This window comes from Mercurialis annua, linkage group LG4 (genome assembly GCF_937616625.2).
Source record: "Mercurialis annua linkage group LG4, ddMerAnnu1.2, whole genome shotgun sequence".
Classification (NCBI taxonomy): Eukaryota; Viridiplantae; Streptophyta; class Magnoliopsida; order Malpighiales; family Euphorbiaceae; genus Mercurialis; species Mercurialis annua.
The window spans coordinates 39,403,609-39,425,296 of NC_065573.1; the positions used below are offsets into that span (position 1 = coordinate 39,403,609).

Sequence of the window (21,688 nt, forward strand, 5' to 3'; positions counted from 1 at the left end):
ATAAGAATTATAAACATGGCAACTATATGATGATGATGAGTTATCAAAAGGTCCAGGAATTGAAAACCATGAAGAAGCTGAAATGTCGTAAACTTCTAAGTTCCGTGAAGTTGAAGCTTGTGAAACACTGGAAAACACACATATTTTGTCACCAACCAAGACAGCCTTGGGCCCTATCGTTGGAGAAAGCATGATACCTTTTTCACATTCATTTTTTCGTATTTGAGCAGATGAAGAATTAAAAAAATTATATGTGAAAAGATCTAATTTCCGGCCTTTTTTGTTAAGATAAGCACCACCAAACATAATAAAGTATTATCCTTAACAATGAATGTCATGGCTAAATGTCATTCATCATCAAAGTACATAACGGGTTCCAGAGAATGGATTGGCTTGTCATTATCTTTGATATAACCATTGACATTCAAATCTATAAGGTAAATTCTAGATAGAAATCGGTATATAAGTAATATACGATGATAATGATTTTATCTAAAACCGGTGAATGTGGTCTAGAAGTTGAGGGAATGAAAATTTTACTTAATTTGACAACGCCATCATCTGCAGGCAGCAGATTGTAGCGCATGCCTTGAAGTTGTAGCGACATCAAGGGCAACACGCCTTGTATTTCTAGCGGCATGTGATTGTAGCGCACGCCTTGAATATATAATTATTCTATAATTATCATTAATTAAAAATCACATCATTAAATGTTTGTTAGTTAAATTTACAAATAAATTAAAAGATTCGACAAAGTATAAAGCGAACATATAAAAAACAACATAGGCAGAATATATTGTTTTTCAATGATTAGCGTTAACTATAAAAATTGCATTAAATTTGTATGAGTTAATTTTACAAATTGTTCATGATTTTAGAGGTTAATGTTTCTTATAGGATAGCGATGTATAAAACAAGATACGAACAAAAAATATAACGTAGGCAGAATATATCATTTTTCTATGATTATCATTAATTAGAAAACACATCATTAAAAATTTTGTGAGTTAAATTTTACAAATAAATTAAAAATTTCAACAAAATATAAAACAAATATATTAACAGATATTATAGGCTGAATATATAATTTTTCTATGATTATCATTAATTAAAAACAGTAAAACACGTCCACCATAAGATAAGAAACCTGATTTACTATTCTAAAATCTTCCACTCTAGTTCATACAGTACAGAACTTGAGTATATGATCCGGTTTCCATAGCATGTTGGATGGTTGAATGTTAAAGTTTATGGAATATGTTTCATAAGTAGTTGTGAAATAAACTAGATTGTTATCTTTAATATAAGAACTATAAACATGACAACTATATTATGATGATGAGTTATTAAAAGTTCTAGGAACTGAAAACCATGAAGAAACTAAAATGTCGTAAACTTTTAAATTGGTTGAAGTTGAAGCCTGTGAAACAGTGGAAAAACATATATTTTGTCACCAACCAAGACAACCTTTTTTCGCATTCATTTTTTCGTATTTGGGCAGACGAAGAATTAGAAAAATTATATGTGAAAAATTCAGATTCCCAGCCCTTTTTGTTAAGATAAGCACCACCAAACATAAACAAAGTATTATCCTTAACACTGATTGTCATTGTTAAAGGCCATTCATCATCAAAGTAAATAACGGGTTCTAGAGAATGGACTGGTTTATCATTATCTTTGATATAACTATTGACAATCAAATCTACAAGGTAAAATCTAGTGTGAAAATCAGTACACCAACAAAATACGATGACAATAATTTTATCTAAAATTGGTGACTGGATGCTAACTTGACTTAACTGAATAGTCGTATCATCTATAGTAGATTGCAACGCACGCCTTGAAGAATCTCCACCGCTACTCCTTTTTTAACGTCTGCCCCGATCAACTCTACGACCGCTCATTAGAGACAGATAAATGAGGGTACTAAATTTAACTCTGATTAGTTAAATTGATTGCCAGCTAAAATTAGAAATATTTATATTTATCAATTTTAATAATTAAATCTTATTTACTTTACTGCTAAATTAAAATATTGTATACTATAATTAACCATTCTAAAATTACTACACATCCCATTTTAAAAAACACCCCAAATATTACGTCAGTGTCTCACCTAACTTAAGCCATTCGTCTCAAAAATTACCTTAACATTATTAAAAGGTGCCAAAATGATATTAATGTCTGCAAAAGGTGCAAAAATGACCCTAATTTAATGAAAATATGAAACAATTGTTAAATTGTACTCCTTCCGTCCTAAAACAATAGTCCACTTTCCTCTTTTCTTGTCCCAAATAGTTATCCACATTCCTTATAAATCACAACTTAAAGTGTTGGTTTCTCTATTTTACCCTTATTTAATGTTTATCATTTATTACCATTAACTTAAAAAATAAATTAGACAAAACATTTTATAGGGGTATGATAAAAAAAGGCAAACGGTACAAAAAACCCTTGAAGTTTTCTAAAAAATACAGATTAGCCCTTAAACTTTTTTAGGCACAAATAAACCCTTGTGGTTTTTAAATTGAACGAATAAGCCCTTTAAAAAAAATTATTGAACAAAAAAACCCTTCCGTTAAATGTGGCAGTTAACGGTGTCAAATATTCTCAGGAAAAAAATTCAAAAAAAAATATATATCAGTTTAATCCCCAAAGGTTTTATATTGATAAAAATTTAAATTAAGGGACCTGATTGAACCATTTTCCTTTTCAATTAAAAATATTAAAAATAAAACGACATCCGGCCAGCGTAGGTCGTCGGAGGACCTTCATCTGTTCACAAACAAAGGTTTGAGAACAGGCAGAGACCTGTTCTCAGACCTTTGTCACAGACGAAGGTCTTTTCTCATACCTTCGTCGTTCTCAGACGAAGGTCTCAGCCCTTCGTCATAGACGAAGGTCTGCGAATAGACCTTCGTCACAGACGAAGGTCTGCGAATAGATGTTCTCAGACCTTCATCTGTGACGAAGGTCTGAGAACAGACGGGAGGTCTGTTCTTAGACCTTCGTTGCCGGCGAACAGCTATTGGTGGTTCGATTTTTTTAATTATAATTTAATTAAATTTTGATTATATTTAATAGGCTTAATTAATTTTTATTTGAGTTTGTTAAGTTTAACTAGGCATTGATTAGTTAAATTTAATTGGTTAGTCGGTGTACTTAGATTTTTAATTGGTTTAATTAAATTTTGAAAAATTTAATCGGATTTTTATTGGTTATATTTTATTGGTTTATTGATTTAGTTAGATTTTAATAAAAAAATTAATTAATTAGAACTAATTAGGAAGAAGAGAGTGAAAAAATCTAAAATATTCATAAATATAAAATTGGTAAATATTTTAAATATTAAGGATATTTTTGAACATTTTTCCTGTTGCCGCGTCAACAATGTAACGGCAGTTTGTCAGAGTTATAACGGAAGGGTTTTTTTGCTCAATTTAAAAAGTATGAAGGTTTATTTGTACCAAAAAAAAGTTTAAAGGTTGATTTGTACTTTTAAATTTTGTACCTTTTGCCATTAGAAAAATAAAGATAAAATTGTGAAAAGTTAGAGCATTAATTGTGTTTTTTAAACTGTATGAAAAGCGAAAAGTAGACTATTATTTTGAGGAAATTACAAAGTACACGCTTTATTTTCAGATTCTTTCAAGGTTACTCCTTCACTTTTTCTACTTACAAGCGTGCGCTTTTTTTACTTTTCAGTTTGCAAACACACGTGAATGATTAGTTTCTTTAATAAATATTAATTACATCATCACTAACAAATCTAACGTATTATTTCTTATATTTTATCTTAATTCAATAAAAAATGTATTGCTAATGGTAAGAGAAAGAAAGCCATGTGGCAATCTCCCTATTTCTTAAAACAATCATTATTTTTATTTTATTATAACATTTGTTATTTATCTTTATACATTTATCTTTTAAGATAAACACTAGTCAATAATGTCATTTAATTTTTTTATTATTAAGCAATTATAAAGAAAATTGACATTTTTCTTTTTAGTTAAAAGAGTTTTATATTTTATATTTTATCATTTATCATTTATATATACATATTTTTCATTTAAGACATTTATACTCTATATTTAGTCTATTTTATTTTTTAGTTTATTTAAAATTATTATCTACATATTCATTTAATGTTTGTTACCACACCAATTATATAGATAAAAAAATTTTAAACAACTCAAAAGATAAAGTCTAAAATATTTTTTAAAAACAATAATTTATAAGTTGTAATTAAAAAAAGAGAAAATAGAGAGATGTGTCTATATAAAATTTATTTCGGTTTCAAATTTTATTGCTCATTGATTGATTTTGTTGCTCGTTGATTGTTTTTTCGTTGCTCTTTAATTGCTTTTTATTGTTGTTTTGTTACTTGTTGCTTGTTGGTTGCTTGATGGTTGCTCGTTTGTTACTCTTTAATTTTTTAATGATTGTTCTTTGAATGAGATATAACATTTTATATTTTGTTGATTTTTGTTACCAACTAACATTATAAATTCATTTGGTTTACCAAATCATCGTTGCTTTTCTACATCCGAACCAAATTAAAATTAGATGAAATGAATAACTATCAAATGTTGTTTTAGAAGTCATAATTTACGCTCCCTTTTGTTTAATCATTATTATATAATTTACTGATATTTATAAAAAAAAAACTAATACTAAATTAAATTGTCACAGTTGAATATTAATGTGTAAGGTCATTATAATAATAACAACACCAACACTTAAAAAAAGTACTCCCTCCTCAAAACAATAGTCTTTTTTTTCTTCTCCTAAATAATTGTCCATGTTCTTTACAAATCCCAACTTAAAGTGTTAATTTTTTTATATTATTTTTATTTAAAGTGTGTCATTTATCGCCATTAGATTAAAAAGTAAATAGGTCATAATATTTAATAAGAGTATGATAGGAAAAACGAAGATAAAATTATGAAAAGTTAAAACATTAATTGTGTTTTCTAAACTGTCTGAAAAGAAAAAAGTGGACAGGGAGTATACAGTTGGTGTAGTTTAAATTTAAAAAAATAAAATAAAAATAAAAATATATTAAATATTTAATTATAAAAAAGTTATGCACTATAATAAGATTTAAAAGATGGCAGGGATTAGAGACACATATTGACTTGGTAAGGTTGGACTAAAAAAAGCGTATATGTGGAATTACTTTTTCTCAAAAAGCGTAATATTGTGGAAAAATAAAGAGCAGCGTATATGTAAAAATAAACCTATTAAAACAAGCAATTATGCAGAAACCCCTATTATTTTGGGACGTAGGGAATATGATGTGGCTACTAAAAAAAGAAAAAACTACACAAATTTTTTTTAAGATATCTCAATGCTATATCATATTAATAAACATCTATCTCTTTTTTTAAATCATTTCATCCGCAATTATTATCATCTTCTTCTTCAAATTCAGTTGATTTTTTTTCAAAAAATCACTTGTTTAAAGAAATTTTCTACTTTCAGATTTTAAAAGAAGGCTTAATCACTCAAAAATCTCACATTTTTAATTTTTTTTTCAATTACACCCTAACGTAGGAAGATTCTCTTAAAACCCCCTCATATTTAGATTCTTTTTAAATTGTACCCCAAAGTATTAAATTGACCTCTTTTCACATGAAAAAAAAATTAAAATAATTTTTTATTTTTAATCTATATTCTAATTAAACACTAATATTATTAATAATGTAAAAAATCATTCTTTCTAAAATTATATCCAATAATTTTAAAAATTAAAACTATAAATATTTCCAATTTAGGGTGCAATTAAAAAAAAATATAAAGGTGGGGGAATTTTGAGAGGATTTTCCTATGTCAGGGTGCAAATGAAATGAAATTTAAAGGTGAGAGGGTTTTGAGAGAGTTTCCAAGCATCATAGTACAACTGAAAAAAGTTTAAAAGTGGAGGGTTTTTGAGTTATTAAACTTTAAAAGAATTACAACATGAACCGGAAAGTGAGGTTTAAAAGGTTAAAACATCATATTTCCTTTCGGGTTTTTCAATATATAATATGTTGTTTGGTTCTTAAAGTTTTCTTAGTCCAAAAATTGTTGTATTATTAGTTAATTTATTCAGTTAAATTCAATGAAATTAAATAAAAAAATTAAGTAAATAAAAAAAAATACTAAACCAATCATTTTTATACTTAAGAACTTGTTTTATATCAAGAATTTTAATAGCAACATTTTCACCACTCTCAATATTCCTCGCAAACTTCACTTTGACAAATCTTCTCTTAGTGTCATCCCTGACTCCCAACATTAGTTCTACTACCATTACTAGGGGAGAATATCGGTTGGTTCGGTTTGATTCCGAATCGACCAAAACTGACGGTGTCAAATTTTTATAAGTTCCAAATCAAACTGTTACTATTTTCACCAAACACCGAACTTTTTTTGACTGGAATTTGGTCGGTTCGGTTTGTTTTGGATTTGATTTTAAATTTTAGTTTGGATTTATTTTATGAATTAAATAAAAGTCTTAATTTTTATGGTAAATTAAGAAAAAAATCCCAAAATTTAGACTAAAAATCAAAAAAATCCTTAATTTTGTTGAAAAGTTGAGTTCATTCGGTTTTTTGGTTATTTTAGTTTTACAACCTTGCAAACCGAACCGTTTGGCGATGGCGATTTAGGTTTGGATTAAAACATTTCCCTTTTCCTTTCCCTTTTATTTTATGTTAATCAACACTAATAATTAATTAAATCTTTTTGGGTTTGTTTTATTATTTAATTATATTTATATTTTAATTAAAGTTTAAATAACAATAAAAAGATAATGCTTACGTGTCGTCATGTCATTGGCTTTCGTATTTCATATTTCATATTACAATTAATAAATAATAAATTGTGAAAATTATAGTTGAAACGATATAAAGTTCGAGGGTGTAAAGATTTTAAGCGAAAAAGTTTAAGGGTTTAGTGAAAGCAGTCTAAATCAGCCAAACTCCACCAGTTCCCGCCAAACCCCCAATTCCCTGAAAAACCTTTTCTTAAACCCTAATTTTGCTCAAAATCCCTAGCCACCCACAATTTCTCATCCCATCAGCATGGCCATGGATCCAAAGGCAGTGAAATCAGACCTAGTTCTTATCCTCGACTTCGGCTCTCAATACACACACCTCATCACCCGTCGGATTCGCTCTCTCAACATATTTTCTCTGTGTCTTTCAGGCACTTGTCCTTTAGATGCTATTACTTCACTTAATCCAAAGGTTGTGATTCTCTCCGGCGGTCCCCACTCTGTCCACTCAGCGGATTCGCCCACGTTTCCGTCGGGTTTTGTCGAGTGGGCCCAGTCGAATGGATGTTTTGTGTTGGGAATTTGCTATGGGTTGCAGTTGATTGTGCAGAGACTGGGTGGTGAAGTTAGAATTGGGGAAAAGCAGGAATATGGGAGGATGGAAATTGAAGTGGGGACGAATTCGGGTATTTTTGGGAATAAAAATGTAGGGGATAAACAAGTGGTGTGGATGAGCCATGGGGATGAGGCTGCAGAATTGCCTCATGGGTTTGAAGTGGTGGCTAGGAGTCAGCAAGGGTCGGTTGCTGCGGTGGAGAACCGAGAGAAGCGGTATTATGGGCTGCAATATCACCCTGAGGTAATTGCCTTTGCTTTAGACTAACATTATCCTGTTTTGGTTATTGAACTGTGTTTTTTTGGTAAATTTATTTCATTATCTGTTATAGGTGACTCATTCACCAGAGGGCATGGACACACTGCGGTATTTCCTGTTTGATGTTTGTGGAGTTTGTGCCAGTTGGAGCATGGAAAATGTGGTGGATGAAGAAATTAAGATGGTCAAAGGCACGGTTGGGCCTGATGATCACGTCATATGTGCATTGTCGGGGGGCGTAGATTCAACGGTTGCTGCAACTCTTATTCATAAGGCAATTGGGGAGAGGCTTCATTGCGTTTTTGTTGACAATGGATTATTAAGGTATTTTAGTTGTCTTGAAAGTACAGACTAATTTCTAAATTATGTATATATTTGACTTTGTTTATATCATGCAGGTATAAGGAGAGAGAGCGTGTGATGGAAACTTTTGAAAGGGATTTGCATCTTCCTGTTACTTGTGTGGATGCTTCTGAACAATTTCTTAGTGAGTTGAAGGGTGTGGTCGACCCTGAAATGAAAAGGAAGATCATTGGGAAGGAGTTTATTAACATTTTTGATGCTTTTGCCCATGATTTGGAGCAAAAATTGGGTAAGAAGCCTGCTTATTTAGTCCAAGGGACCCTGTATCCTGATGTCATTGAATCTTGCCCACCACCTGGATCTGGAAGAACCCACTCACACACTATCAAAAGCCATCATAATGTTGGAGGGCTTCCAAAGGACATGAAATTGAAGCTCATTGAACCACTTAAACTTTTATTTAAGGATGAGGTACTTTGACTTCTCTCCGTCACATGCGCATTTGAAAATATCTTAATGGTTTATCACTTATGATCTTTTCTTTTCATTTACAAAGGTTCGTCAACTAGGAAAGATCTTGAATGTTCCTGAAGGATTTCTTAAGCGACATCCGTTCCCTGGGCCTGGCCTTGCTGTGCGAGTCTTAGGGGATGTGACTGAAGGCAATGCACTAGATATTCTTCGCCAGGTATTTTGGTTTTGTTGATACCCATGTCTTATAATCCGTTTAACAATACTTTTATCAGCCAATTTGATATACTAAGTGCAAACCTGTAAGATGAAGCTACAGTGACATCATACTATAAATATTCTTAATATATTATCAGTTCAATTAAGCATCTATGGAACCCTGAACAACTGAACATGACTTAATTTGGTAAAAGAAAAAGATTGTGCAAGCTACTGCTATTAAATATTGGTCACGTCACCTGAAAAAGCTACACTACATTACTATTTAAAACATTGCAGAATTATGTCTTTTCTATTCTTGGTCTTTTGGAACTCTTTTTTTCCTTTGCAGGTTGATGAGATTTTTATCCAAGCCATAAAGCATGCCGGGCTTTATGATACAATTTGGCAAGCTTTTGCAGTATTTTTACCTGTAAGGTCAGTCGGAGTTCAAGGTGATCAAAGAACTCATTCTCATGTTGTGGCGTTGAGGGCTGTTACAAGTCAAGATGGAATGACTGCAGATTGGTGAGCCTTCTTTATTCTATATGCGTTGTGCATGATATATGGAGAGTTTGCTTTAAAGCCATTATAGAGCTGTCAGTTGTAGCTATATATTGATACTTATTTTAGCATAACATGAAGACATTAGAATTGTCACTTATTAATTATACTGTCACTGTACTGCTAATAGCTGCTGTAACTTTATTCGTAATCTTTGCTGATCAGTGCAATTGGTAGTAATCTTATCGCCTTCCAAATTATGAAATTCCAGGTACTACTTTGAACACAAGTTCCTTGATGATGTGGCTCGAAAAATATGTAATAGCGTGCGGGGTGTAAACCGAGTTGTTCAAGACATTACATCAAAGCCTCCATCAACTATTGAGTGGGAATGATGGCACGATGGACTCGGAAAAAATCAGTGGAACTCCATGACTGTTAAATGTATCTCATCTAGTTCTTGCTCCTTATTTAGTGAGCTCAACAAAAAGGAAAATGAGTTGAGCTGGTCTACAATGTGATTAATGTGAAGCTTAACTCTTATGTTGATTCACTATATGCCATAGTTTTGGCAAGGTAATATATTTTGGCTGTACACGAATATGTGAACATTTTTCGCAAGAACTTCAAAATGACAAATTTCTTATTCTTCTACATGTGCTTCTGTATAAGTTTTTTGTTTATGGAGTGCTTTGCTTTTTTTTTTTTACTTTAATTTCAAATGAAAGTTAATAAGTCTGGCACTACTCTAGCTCAGGCATTTACACCACCATATCCGGTTACAGAGTTACTCAAGACGCCCACCCTCACCCAACTCCTCCAGGAATGAATCAGCGGGTTTGGACCTCCATCTGGAATTTGGCCTGCTCCCCTAAGATCAAAGCGTTCCTCTGGCGTTGCGCATCCAATGCCTTAGCGGTCCAGTCTAATCTTGCCCAGAGAAGAATCTCAGACTCCAGCCTTTGTAGGGTGTGTAACCTAGGAGATGAGGACCTAATGCATATGCTTTTCCATTGCAACACCTCTAAACTTATCTGGTTTATGTCTAGCCTTGGCCTTACCAACGTCCCTCCCAATATTACCTTCCAGGAGTGGTGGCAGTCTATTACTAATGCTTTCTTTAATAATGGCCTTCATGACAATATTTTGCTTATTGCTAATATATGCTGGCAAATTTGGTTATCCAGGAATGCCTTTATTTTCAGCCAGAAAGCCATCATCCCAAGGATTGCCCTAGCAGAAGCCTGGAAACTCTTCTGCTTCCATCAGAGTTCCTTGCGCCCTGCTCCTCCAACAATGGCAAATCCTCTTCCAAGAGCCAAAAAATGGGTCCTCCCGCCCATGGGCAGACTTAAAGTAAACTCCGATGCCTCTTTTGACGCCATTAACCAGACTGCAATCATTGGCTTTGCGTGTAGGGACCACCTGGGCAATCTGATTTTTGGCAGAGCTTCTAAAGTTTTTTGTAGATCTCCGTTGACCGCTGAAGCTTTTGCTCTTCGAGACGCTGTCCGATGTGCAATCCACTTTAACTGGCAGTTTCTGAATTGCGAATCTGACTCTTCAGTTTTGATTAGCCTTTGCAATCTCAACAACGAAGTTGTCCCCTGGGAAGTTCAGCCTCTCATAGAAGAAATTAAGGAAATATCTGGTTTTATCCAGTCTTGTAATTTTTTGAATATCAGCAGAACTCAGAATTTAGTTGCTGATTGGATTAGCAAATCCCCCTTTTTATTGTACAATGAGGGATGGTATGTAGATCCCCTTCCAGATTTGAAACAATTATTGTACTCGGATTGTTCTCCTTCTCAAAGATATCATCATTCTGTTCAAAAAAAAAAATATCACATGAGTAATCTGCAACCCTATTTTTGCCTGTTTAGCAGCAGCAGCATTGTTGCAAAGATGATAAATTCAAATAATTTTTAGGCTAAACCCATAATTAGATTACTTAATTATACATATTTTACTATTTGATAAATGTCATCACATTCATCAAATAGTAATAAGTGGATAAAGTATTATTTATTAAAAAAAACAAAGTAACTATAGACCTATTTTTAATGACAATTTTTTCCCCCTACTATTTGGCTTTTTCAATTTTGATATAGGCACGACTGCTTCTTGGCACTATAGAACCAATGGTGGTGGCGGCACTAGGACTACAAACAACAATAAATGAGTTATTGATTTCAGACCATCGTCGTCTGATTACAAAGTTGTTAGAGTAGTCTTAGTTGATATTCTTGATCTAGTTTCAAATTTTTAGAAATTAGATTTAATTTGGGTAGCCCATTCGGTGGCTAAAAAAGCCTTTGTGGATGACTGATTTGCAGTTTTCATCATTTACTTTTGGAATGACTTACTCATTGGTGATGAATAGTCATTGCCTATTTGTATATATCATTTTTTCAATTAATGAAATTTAGCCTTTGACAAAAAAAATTATACATAACTTGATTAATTGATAAAAAAAACTATATTTTTGCTCTTTCCAGTTACTTAATTAAGGAAAAATCTTAAATTAGGTTTTTCCTTGGATGTCCATCAAGAGCATAATTACACACTTCAAAGTTACCGAGTGATAAAAGTTAAATATCTTTTAGGTTCCTGTTTATTTGGTCACTAATGTAAGAATTTATTATATTATTTAACAAAATAAAAATTACTTTTGTTATTAATTTCATATATGAAAAAAAACAACAACTACATGAATGTACTTTTTGAATCTAAAATTTTACACTTACATGGAATTTCACTTATAGATGAGGATATTGTGCTTGAATTTGGACTAAAGGAGAATAATTATCCAATTGAGTCCTAATTAAAATAAGTCTAAACAAATCTATTATATGTATAATAAATTGTTTTCATATGATATTAATTTTTTTAATATTTTAAAATATATCATACCAATTGGTTGAATATTTTTTTTATTAAATATCATTAAATTTTTTTAATAATTAATTTTTTTATGAGATTGATAAATTCTATTATAAAAGAAAAATATAGATGATACGAAAGGCAAGACTTGAAAGTAAAGTACAAACAGCACAGAACTCCCAAACAAGAAACAAATACAGCAGCAAATGTAATCTAAGAAATTATCATCTTGAACTTCACCAAAAATATTACCATACTAAAACTATGTGATAAAGATTCCAGCATAGGAATTAACCTTAAAAAAAAATCACAAGATAGACCAGCTCTGCTCATTTTCATTTTTGTTGAGCAAGAACTAGATACATACATGCAGGGGCGGACCTAGCAGTTGACTATATTATTATTTCGAATCTTTAAAAAATATGAATATACACGTTAGTAGTATAGTTTTTCGGCCTTAAAATTTATAGCACTGACCACCTTAAATTTTTAAATTTTTCCTTCTTATAAATATTTAGTACAATCTTGCCACCTTATAATAAATTTCTGGGTCCGCCACTGCATTCACGATCATGGAATTCCATTTGGTTTTTTATGAGCTATGAACGGCCATAATGCCATCATTCCCCATTCAATAGTTGATGGAGACTTTGATGTAATGTCTTGAACAACACGGTTTACAACCCGCACGCTACTACATAATATTCGAGCAACACCATCAAGGAACTTGAGTTCAAAGTAGTACCTGGAATTTTACAATTTGGAAAGATTAAGAATAAAATTTCAGCAGCTGTCAGCAGTACAACGACAGTATAATAAATAAGTGATAGCTCGACAGCATTAACAATTATGTGGTAAATTAGAAAAAAAAAATCAATCAAATTGACACAGTTGAAGCCATGTGATTTTCATTTATCAGAGAAGGAACAACTATAAGTACCTAATAGAACTTGGGTTAGAAAATCCGACTCAATGCAAGTAATGTTGCGTTAAAAGAGATGCCAAAATTTGATGAAGACGGGCTAATGTTTTTCCTGACAGAAATTTCTCAATGTCTGAAACCGTGAAACAAAATCACATATCCCAAGTTTTTAAGGAGTGCAATTATCCTAAGAAATACTATGTTCCTCCAAATACTAGTGTCAAACTGATATGGAAGGAAAGGCAGTGACAGTTTGATTGCACAACAGGTACGAAATAAAAAAGACTCACCATACGTAGCTCAAAATTGGACCGTCTTTACTTCTTTTCTTTAAGAACAAAAGCTACAACGGTGCAAATGTCTTCACACTGGTTTTCCGTCAAGGCAAAGCTGAAATTTTTCTTCTTGACTATTTTGAGTTCTTTTGATCTGGATTTAAAACAGTAAAAGACGTCCACCATAAGACGTGCAACCTGACCTATTGTTTTAAAATCCTTCAATCCAACTCTTACAGTGCAAAATGTGAGATCTCCAAGCGTTCCGTGTCCCATAAATACCAAATCACCTTTAGTATAGGCGTCAATGAGATTACTTCTCCAAACATCTGTGGGCATAAAATGATATTTAGGCGTAGTTGGATCATCGGAATCAAGATCATATCCGTAATGAGGAAAAAAAGATAGTTATCTAAGGTGGTGGTGGGACAGGTGTACTATCTAATTTACATATCATCTCAAATGGATTGAGGTTAAAGTCGACAAAATAGTTATCTATTCTTTTTTATTCAAAAAAAATACAAATAAATCCTTTATTTTTCAAAACTAACTAAAAAACATAATCAAATTAACACTAATTTAAATTCTTATTAATTTAACTAAATTTAAATAAATTTTAAAAATATACAATCAATATATGCGAGACATGGAGAATGTTTTAAACAAATTTTCAAACGCAAAAGACGTTAATTTAATTTTTCAGGGTACAATTGAAACACAAAAATGCAAAATAGGGTAAACTTGACAAATTTTCAACGTCAGAGTATGATTGAAAAGGGGCTAAATGGTCGGGATTTTTTAAGACATTAGGCCTATTAATTATCAGAGGGTCGACAGTATGTTATCATCTTTAACATAAGAATTGTAAATTTGATAGCTATTAGATGACTGCTTATCAAAAGGCTCAGGAATTGAAAACCATGAATTAGTTGAAGGGTCATAAACTTCACAGTTCGGTGAAGTTAAAATTTGTGGGAAACTCGAAAACACACAAATTTTGTCACCAACCACGGCAGCCATAGGTCCGACCTTTCGAGAAAGCATATTACCTTTTTTCATCACATGTTCTCTTTGTAATAGGGCAGTTGGAGAATCAATTATGGTACTAGAAAATTTATAAGTGAAAATTTCGGATTCCCAGCTTCTCTTGCCTAGATATTTGCCACCAAACATGTATAAAGTATCATCCTTAACAATCAATGCCATGGCTAAAGGCCATTCATCATCAAGGTATCTAACGGGTTCCAAGGAAGGGATTGAGTTATCATTGTTTTTAATATACCCATTGTGATTCAGATCTACAACGTAAAATCTAGTGTGAAAATCAGTATACCGGCAAAATACGACGACAATGATTTTTTCACGCACTGAAGTTGTAGCAGCATCATCTGCAGCAACAGATTGTAACGTAGGCCTTAAAGTTGCAGCGACTCTGTCGGAGGAAGAATTAGTACTTTGCTGGAATGTAGAAGAATCTCCACCGCTACTCCTTCCTCTACCTCTGCCCCGACCTCTACCTCTGTCACGGCCGCTCATTGGAGAGCGATACATTAAGGTTTTTCGTTGGCCGCTCATTGGAGACAGATAAATTAGGGTTTTTTGTTGGCCACGTTATTTAACGTGAAAGAAAAGTTTTTGGTTATTGATCGAAAGTTTTGCATGAAAAAGGAATATTTAAGGTGTAATAAATATTTATTATTAAATAATAAAACTCTTATAAATAATAGAGAATAAATCTATTTAAATAAGAGATACATACAAATTAAATAAAATGTACTGAAACAATTCGAAAGTGTTATATATTATGAGATTTTCCATTTAAATAAACTTAGGTCTACATTGAAAAATTCCACTACTTATAGACATGATTATACCTATTAAAGAAAAAAAAGGTGGAATTGTAAAATTTCTCATAACTATACGCTTCCTCTAATCTGATAAAACATATAAGATGTCAAAGATTACATCTTATTAGCTCTGCTCCAACTAATTTACACTAATAAATGATGAATTGATTGTGTTCCTGATTACTTACTCCAATGCAATTTCTATGATCAACTCTTCCACAAGACTATCTACCATCTCACTAACAACATCTTCACCGTCGATTCGGATATCCATCCACGTCATCGACTTGCGCAAATCGTTTTCAATGATTTTCTCCATTGTCTGCATTGGCTGTTCTGAGATGAGATTCCAATCTACATTTTGCATTACTTGATGATGTATGTTTCCTGTAACTGTACTCGACACAATTCTCGGTTTAATAAATGACAGCCAATCGGAACATCTCATATATCGCCAGCATGTATCTACAAGAACTTCGTTAACGTAGTCAAACACGAGGCTCTGATTGTCAGGCCAGACATTTATGTCATCAAACATGGATCGGTCAAGCAGTTGATCGGAGAAATAGCATTTCCATGCAAGTTCGTCCCAATTCCGAGGACAACCCTGCAATAATACCGTGCTTATGTACTTAAACGCAGAAGTACTAGAATTGAGCTTCGGGTCCAGAGGGGACAGTGAAACGTCTTCTTCGGTACTAATTTGCAAACGACGAACTGATGGTAGAGCTGCATGGTTTCCGTTTGTTAGAACTCAGTAGCATATTTCAGAAGAAGAGTAAATTGCTTTCTGGTGCTTACCAGGTTGAGATTCTAATGGATCGTCTGTGAAAAATTCGTCAAGAACCGATACTGGACTTGGCTGCTCCTCTGCGTCGTTTCTCGTTCTGCCAAATTCTTTTGAAGGGCTTGATGAGTAATCATCTGACAAGAAAGTTGTTATCTGATTTTCCACATGTAATTCCTGAAAAGAGAAACATATGGTTTCAAACTACACCCGGACATGTGGATAAAACAACAAAGATCTCTAACCCTAAGCAACTTGATTGATAATGGAATTTAATTTACCACTCTCGACAAATCGAAACAACCATCTCCGTCGTGTGGATCCACTACCTCAGTGCTTTGATTAACATCATCATTATTTAAACCACTTGGTTTGGAGTTCACTCCTGAAGGACTAATCGCATCAAAATTTTCGATGTACTTCATATCTACGAATAGTCAAACAGCTTGTATAAGAATTATGAACTATAATAACCAACCAGTTGACGAAACAAAAAAGAGAAGCCTTTACCTATTCGACTTGAATCAATACTCGAAGAAGAAGCGATGCTTTTGTAGTCTTGCAAATCAAGAAAAAGGTCCTCTGAGGATTTCTCATGCATCTGCAAGTGTTTTTTGCTAAATGCCCATGGTGGAGACTCTAAATTCTGTCTTACAGGACTTGAGCAACTCCTTCTCTTTTCTTTCTGATTCCTCCGATCGCTTTCACTTCCCATCGGGTGACTGCTACAAGCATAAAATCTCATTTTCGCAGAAAAATAGCCATGTTTTGTTGTCTCTTTAGAACTGTCCATAGGAAAAAGGTCACATTCAGGAACTGAGCTTATCCCGTCCCAAGTTTTTGCTCTCTGCTTTCTTATGAAATTTGCATTCCCATTTTTAACCTCAGAGATATTTGTACCCGGCTCGCTATTGTCACAATGTGTGTTTGTCTTCGAAGCACCTTCTTCTTTAATACCAGGATCGAACTCATTAACCTTGTCCATCGAGTCGTTTCTCACCACGTCTATGGATGATACAGTTATTCCTCCAGAATCCGAGGCTCCGTCAAATGAGTTTAGTAGTTCCAAGTCGTGGGTAGATCTGTAATGCCCTGCTCTACCATTTAGCAACATTTGGTTCTCTTTTCTTCGAAACCCTATGCTTCGCATCAGCTTTTTCTTCATTTGTTCAAAGGGGAAAAATGCAGGTTTTATACCCTGCTGGACATTCCTTAAGCTATAATGAAACTGTTGGGAGTCACCACCGGATCTGTTAGGCCTCAAAACTACTATATTCTCCAAAAGCTGATGATCGTCCGTTGCTTTGGACGTGGACAAGTTACATTCTCTTGTATTAGCTTCCTCGTGTTTTGCTCCGTCCTTGGTGAAAAGCTTAGACGGCTGCTCTTTTGCTTGTATGTCTCTTAGGTCTTCGATATGTTTCACCAACAAAGAATTTGGGTCTTGTAGGAGTTTGATAAATAAATCTTTGTTGCAATTCAGTATATCTAATGCATCCGAGAAGTGTTTAGACTGATGAGACACCTCATTGCTACAAAGGCCTTTTCCGTCAACTAACTTCTGGTTGATAAATGCCTCAGTTACTTCACCCATGTTAACTTGAAGATTTACCTCATTAAGTTGGTCATTTTGAATGCAATTGGTACTTTTACAAGTGCTGTCTCCTTCAGCTTTAGAACACAATCCGCTGGGAAGCACTTCTTTTGTCGCTTCGGAGTCTAATGATTTCGAAGATTTTTCAGCCAAACTTTGCAGAGTTGGATCTGCATTCTCTACAGTTGATATATCGTAACAACCATAAATAGGCAAACGACGAGCTCTCCGAGAACTCTTGGTTGCTTTTCGTTGGTTCTTTTTTTGCTCATGATCAAGTTCGGTATTGGACTGTACATTTTCCACTTTAGCAGTTGTAATCTTCTTCCTTGTCAGCTGCTTAGTGGACACATCTTCTCCTTTGATTTTATTTACTTCTAAATTACCATTATCAGTAGCTTCAATCTTATCATGTATTTCATCCTGAATAAGCAAGGAGACTAATCAGCACAGTAAAAACTCATTCAGAAAGAAGAAGAAATCTTTCCATTGGTTAAGTACATGCATTACAAGGTTTGAAAGCCTAAATTTGGCAACAAATTTGAGTTGCTTGAACTTACATCAATTTGTTTATCTGAATGTATATCAAGCTTATCATTTATATTTCTATCACCTGCATACAAACAATCAAAAAGTAAATTATTGCCTGCCAGCAGCAAAGATAGCCGATATTAGGCTAGTAAAACGTGATACGCTATGTTGCATGGAATCGAAAACTAGTTGAGTTCTACGTTTGGGCGTTCCGTTTCTATTTCCGATAACACTTCTGAAACTACGAAACTTTATATTTTATAACTTATTATAAAAGCAACATTCAAGACAACTGAAGCCTTTAATTCATGTTATGATGCATCCTAATATAACCAGAAAAAGAAAAGTGAAAAATGGAAGAACCTTCAGCAAGAGAATGTCTGCTCAATCTTCTTCTATCAGTATCAGCAATCAATTTCTTCGAATTCCGACGCCGAAAGTTAAATATACTGATTAAACCATAGGCACACCTTGACTTGTACTTCTCATAGATCACAGGACTCTTCGGCGCAGGACTATACGGCATAGGGCTCTTAGGCATGGGACTCCTTGGCATAGAGGTTTTAGATATAGAAACCTTCCTGATAGGACTCTTCATCATATGAGTCTTAGGAGATATCTTCTCCATGGCAGATCAATAACTACATAAATGTCCTGAAATTGGATCAAATAATTTGTAAGATAACACACAATTGTTCACAAATTCACACCAAGTCACTAACACAAAAAGCCCCAATATTCAAGAAATTTTCCTCAAATTCATATTTTGAAGGCTCCACACAATTTCCAAAAAGCAAAAAAAAAGAAGAGCATCAATTCAAAGAAATAACCCTTTTCTCTTTCTCTTCTTCAAAGAAATGACCTTTTCTTTTCTCTTTGTGTCAATTTAACACAGCACAAAAAACTATAAAACCAAAAACAGACAATGATATGATAATTAAAGCAAGAACAATAACTTTATAAAAAGCAACATATTACATATCTATACACTATTTATCCAAATAAGCCAATGCATAAAGCCACTTGACACCATTCCTTTAATCTTCTTTTCCTTTACAATAATTATAACCAAATTTCACAAATCCAAACTCATCATCATCACAACTCAATCATTTCTCAACTTTTAAACAAAAACTTGTAAGAAGAGACAAATAAGAGTAACCAATGAGCTATAGCTCCGGGTAGCAAACTGTTAAGTCGTGGGTTCAAATCTTTCTGCAAGCGCTCCGCTCCTCAATTATCAAAAAGAAAAGAGACAAATAAGAGTAGAAATAAGAATTACCTGAACCCATTTCTTGAAAATTGGTGTCACATACAAAACTGAAAATTTGTAAACAGTAGTACTCTGGTCTTTCAGCTACTGTAGTAATGAATAGAATAAACAAATGTATGTCCTTTGAGCTACTATTACTAAATAGCAATAATACAATGATTTTGGTTAATTAAATTGGCACTTTCTTTGGTTTAAATTCTTGAAATTAAAAATGGCATTTAAATCATAAATTGACAACAAGGGTAAAGCTTTCAAATGAAGCAAAAAAATTGAGTTTGGTTTCCAATTTCCCTCCTTAATTTCTGTTTTTGCCATAAAAGATTCAATCTTTTATATTTTTAACAGTCATCAATCTAAGGAAAGATTCAACCTTTATTTTTTGTTTCTCTTTCTATCTCTAGATGTTAATAATTAATGGCAATGAAAAGGATCAAACGGGTTGTCGTTTCAGACAGGGATGTGATATTTTGTTGGGATTGTGTAGCTTTTGTTGTTGTCTTTGCTTGGGTTTAGTTACTGTGATGTTGTCAGTCAGTATACTAAAATCCGCAGGCTGTTTTGTGTCGTTTTTGGTTTTGGTTTGGTTATTTTATTAAAATATTAATCTATTTTTTTTGAAAATTGAAAGAGATTGGATTGGGATTTGGATTGAATTACTTGTCCTTATTCATTCTTCTTCAATCTCCACCTTCCAATTTTTTGAATTTTTTACTGTGATTGTGATATCCCAAATTGGCAGTAGTAGTACCGGATCCAACCGGCTAATTCAACTGATTCGACCGTTAATCTAAAGCTATTTCAGTTCGGTTTTTCTTAAAAGATCGAATATATATTTCAATAACGGGTAATCTATATGAATTGGTGAACAATGACAACGGGAGAATTGTATCGGCTGATATATGATGTCTAATTATATTTTAGTATATAAATGTATTTATTTTTATTCAAGCGGTTCACTCGGTAATTAAACCGGTTGAATCAATTAAACATCGATTAAACCGTAAACCTATAGCCACAGATGTTTAGTTTTTAAAACAGTGAGTTGTAACAGTATGTTATTGATAAAATAAATTTTACCATAGAAATACAAATTTTAGTTATACTTTTGTTAAGTGAATCAGCTAGAGAGTATGGTACTTGATTTTATAGTTTACTGGATTTTTGGTAGAATTTAATGGCGCACCCTTCATATTCAATTTAATTAAATAAAAGTTAGTTTTGAAACTATTTATTGCATGGATTTTAATCCATTCTTAAGGTATGTTTTAAAACATAATTTTTATAATTGACTTGTGTATTCAATAATTATTTTTGTATTATTGGCCATAGAAATTAAATATTTAGAAACAGAATAGAGACTGTAATTATATGCCATTCAGAGCATTACTAACTCTTATTGTTAGTTATCGCTTATTAGTATAATTTATTTTACCATTATAGATTTTTATTATCTGAATTTATTTATTTATTTATTAATATTTTGTGGTGAAATTGTTTTTGAAAAAAAGAGAGCCAATAGCTGTAAAAGTTATTGATGATTAGCAAACAACTATGAATCTAGTGAATTTCATGCATTATTATTCCTTTATAATTAAATTAAAGTTCATGTTGGCAAATAAATTCAACAAAAAATAAATTAAAAGAGAGAGACAACAAAATAAAAGTGTCTTGTTTGCTACCTCAAAAGAGGTGATAAAAATGGACACTCTTAATATACAAACAATTAAGAAATGATGTTGTGTAACAATCAAATTCTTCTAACCAAAACAATCAAAATCACAATTGGTACCAACATATTAAATATTGCATGTGATAGATGTATACATGATCCATCCCTAGTCAATATTCCCCCACCCAAATCAACATGTAAATTTCATACTAGTAATTTATAGAATTAATAAATTGAGTAAAATGTTATCGACTCCCCTATTTATAATTAGATCTTACCATTTTAAACACGACATTACACAAAATTAAATAAATTTAGTGTAATATAAATATATGTATGTATAAACATATTAATTTGTTTAAAATACGGTTAATTTATATATAAACAGATAAATACACATAATCTGTGGAAACAAAATTCAATAATTTTTATTTTATTTTATTTATTTAATTATATTTGCATGTTATTATATAAATTTATTATAATAGGTACCAAGATTCTATTTATATTATATTATATAAATTTATATGTTATTTAACTAATTAATTCAATTTAAATTTGTCATCTTTAAATAAATCTTTGAATAATACATTTAACTAAACATGTTTATACATGTTAGTATCGCCTAATATGTATTATAAATGTGTCGTATATAAATTTTAAATGTTATTAATCTTGTTATATTCGTTTTTAACTAATCGGATTTTGTGTTTAGACCAAAACAATTAGTGTATGGTCTACAGACTATACACATATGAACTGTTTGGCATGTCTATTTGTAATGAAAGAAAATTGTA

At 32.3% G+C, this 21,688-nt stretch overlaps 2 protein-coding genes across 4 annotated transcripts; one reads left to right on the top strand and one right to left on the bottom strand.

Annotated features, from left to right (window-relative positions):
• The first annotated feature begins 6,933 nt into the window (after positions 1–6,933).
• On the top strand, positions 6,934–10,900 carry LOC126678117 (uncharacterized). 3 transcript variants are annotated; one of them, XR_008790596.1, is made up of 8 exons: positions 6,934–7,619; positions 7,708–7,958; positions 8,033–8,408; positions 8,494–8,625; positions 8,959–9,134; positions 9,382–9,686; positions 9,868–10,079; positions 10,298–10,900. XR_008790596.1 is itself a non-coding variant. In XM_050372998.2 (6 exons), the coding sequence occupies exons 1-6, from the start codon at positions 7,068–7,070 to the stop codon at positions 9,503–9,505; spliced, it is 1,611 nt and encodes a 536-aa protein (XP_050228955.1). In that variant the 5' UTR covers positions 6,934–7,067; the 3' UTR covers positions 9,506–9,764. The 3 variants fall into 3 exon arrangements, 1 of the variants encoding a protein (XP_050228955.1); XR_007640675.2 differs by lacking the exon at positions 9,868–10,079; XM_050372998.2 differs by lacking the exons at positions 9,868–10,079; positions 10,298–10,900 and having other exon boundaries at positions 9,382–9,764.
• Positions 10,901–14,983: 4,083 nt separating this feature from the next.
• LOC126677602 (uncharacterized) lies at positions 14,984–19,605 on the bottom strand. Its single transcript, XM_050372292.2, has 7 exons — positions 19,232–19,605; positions 18,313–18,603; positions 17,979–18,031; positions 16,335–17,841; positions 16,106–16,251; positions 15,839–16,001; positions 14,984–15,766 (listed from the first exon to the last, which is right to left on the bottom strand). Exons 2-7 carry the CDS (start codon positions 18,575–18,577, stop codon positions 15,222–15,224), a joined length of 2,679 nt encoding a protein of 892 aa, XP_050228249.1. The 5' UTR covers positions 18,578–18,603; positions 19,232–19,605; the 3' UTR covers positions 14,984–15,221.
• Positions 19,606–21,688: the final 2,083 nt, after the last annotated feature.

Coding starts and splice junctions, on each gene's coding strand:
- LOC126678117 (XM_050372998.2), top strand. CDS start 7,068: ATGGCCATGGATCCAAAGGCAGTGAAATCAGACCTAGTTCTTATCCTC. Junction 7,620..7,707: donor GGCTGCAATATCACCCTGAG/GTAATTGCCTTT, acceptor TATCTGTTATAG/GTGACTCATTCACCAGAGGG. Junction 9,135..9,381: donor GATGGAATGACTGCAGATTG/GTGAGCCTTCTT, acceptor ATGAAATTCCAG/GTACTACTTTGAACACAAGT.
- LOC126677602 (XM_050372292.2), bottom strand. CDS start 18,577: ATGGAGAAGATATCTCCTAAGACTCATATGATGAAGAGTCCTATCAGG. Junction 18,032..18,312: donor CAGACATTCTCTTGCTGAAG/GTTCTTCCATTT, acceptor GTTTGTATGCAG/GTGATAGAAATATAAATGAT. Junction 16,002..16,105: donor GTTTCGATTTGTCGAGAGTG/GTAAATTAAATT, acceptor TTCTCTTTTCAG/GAATTACATGTGGAAAATCA.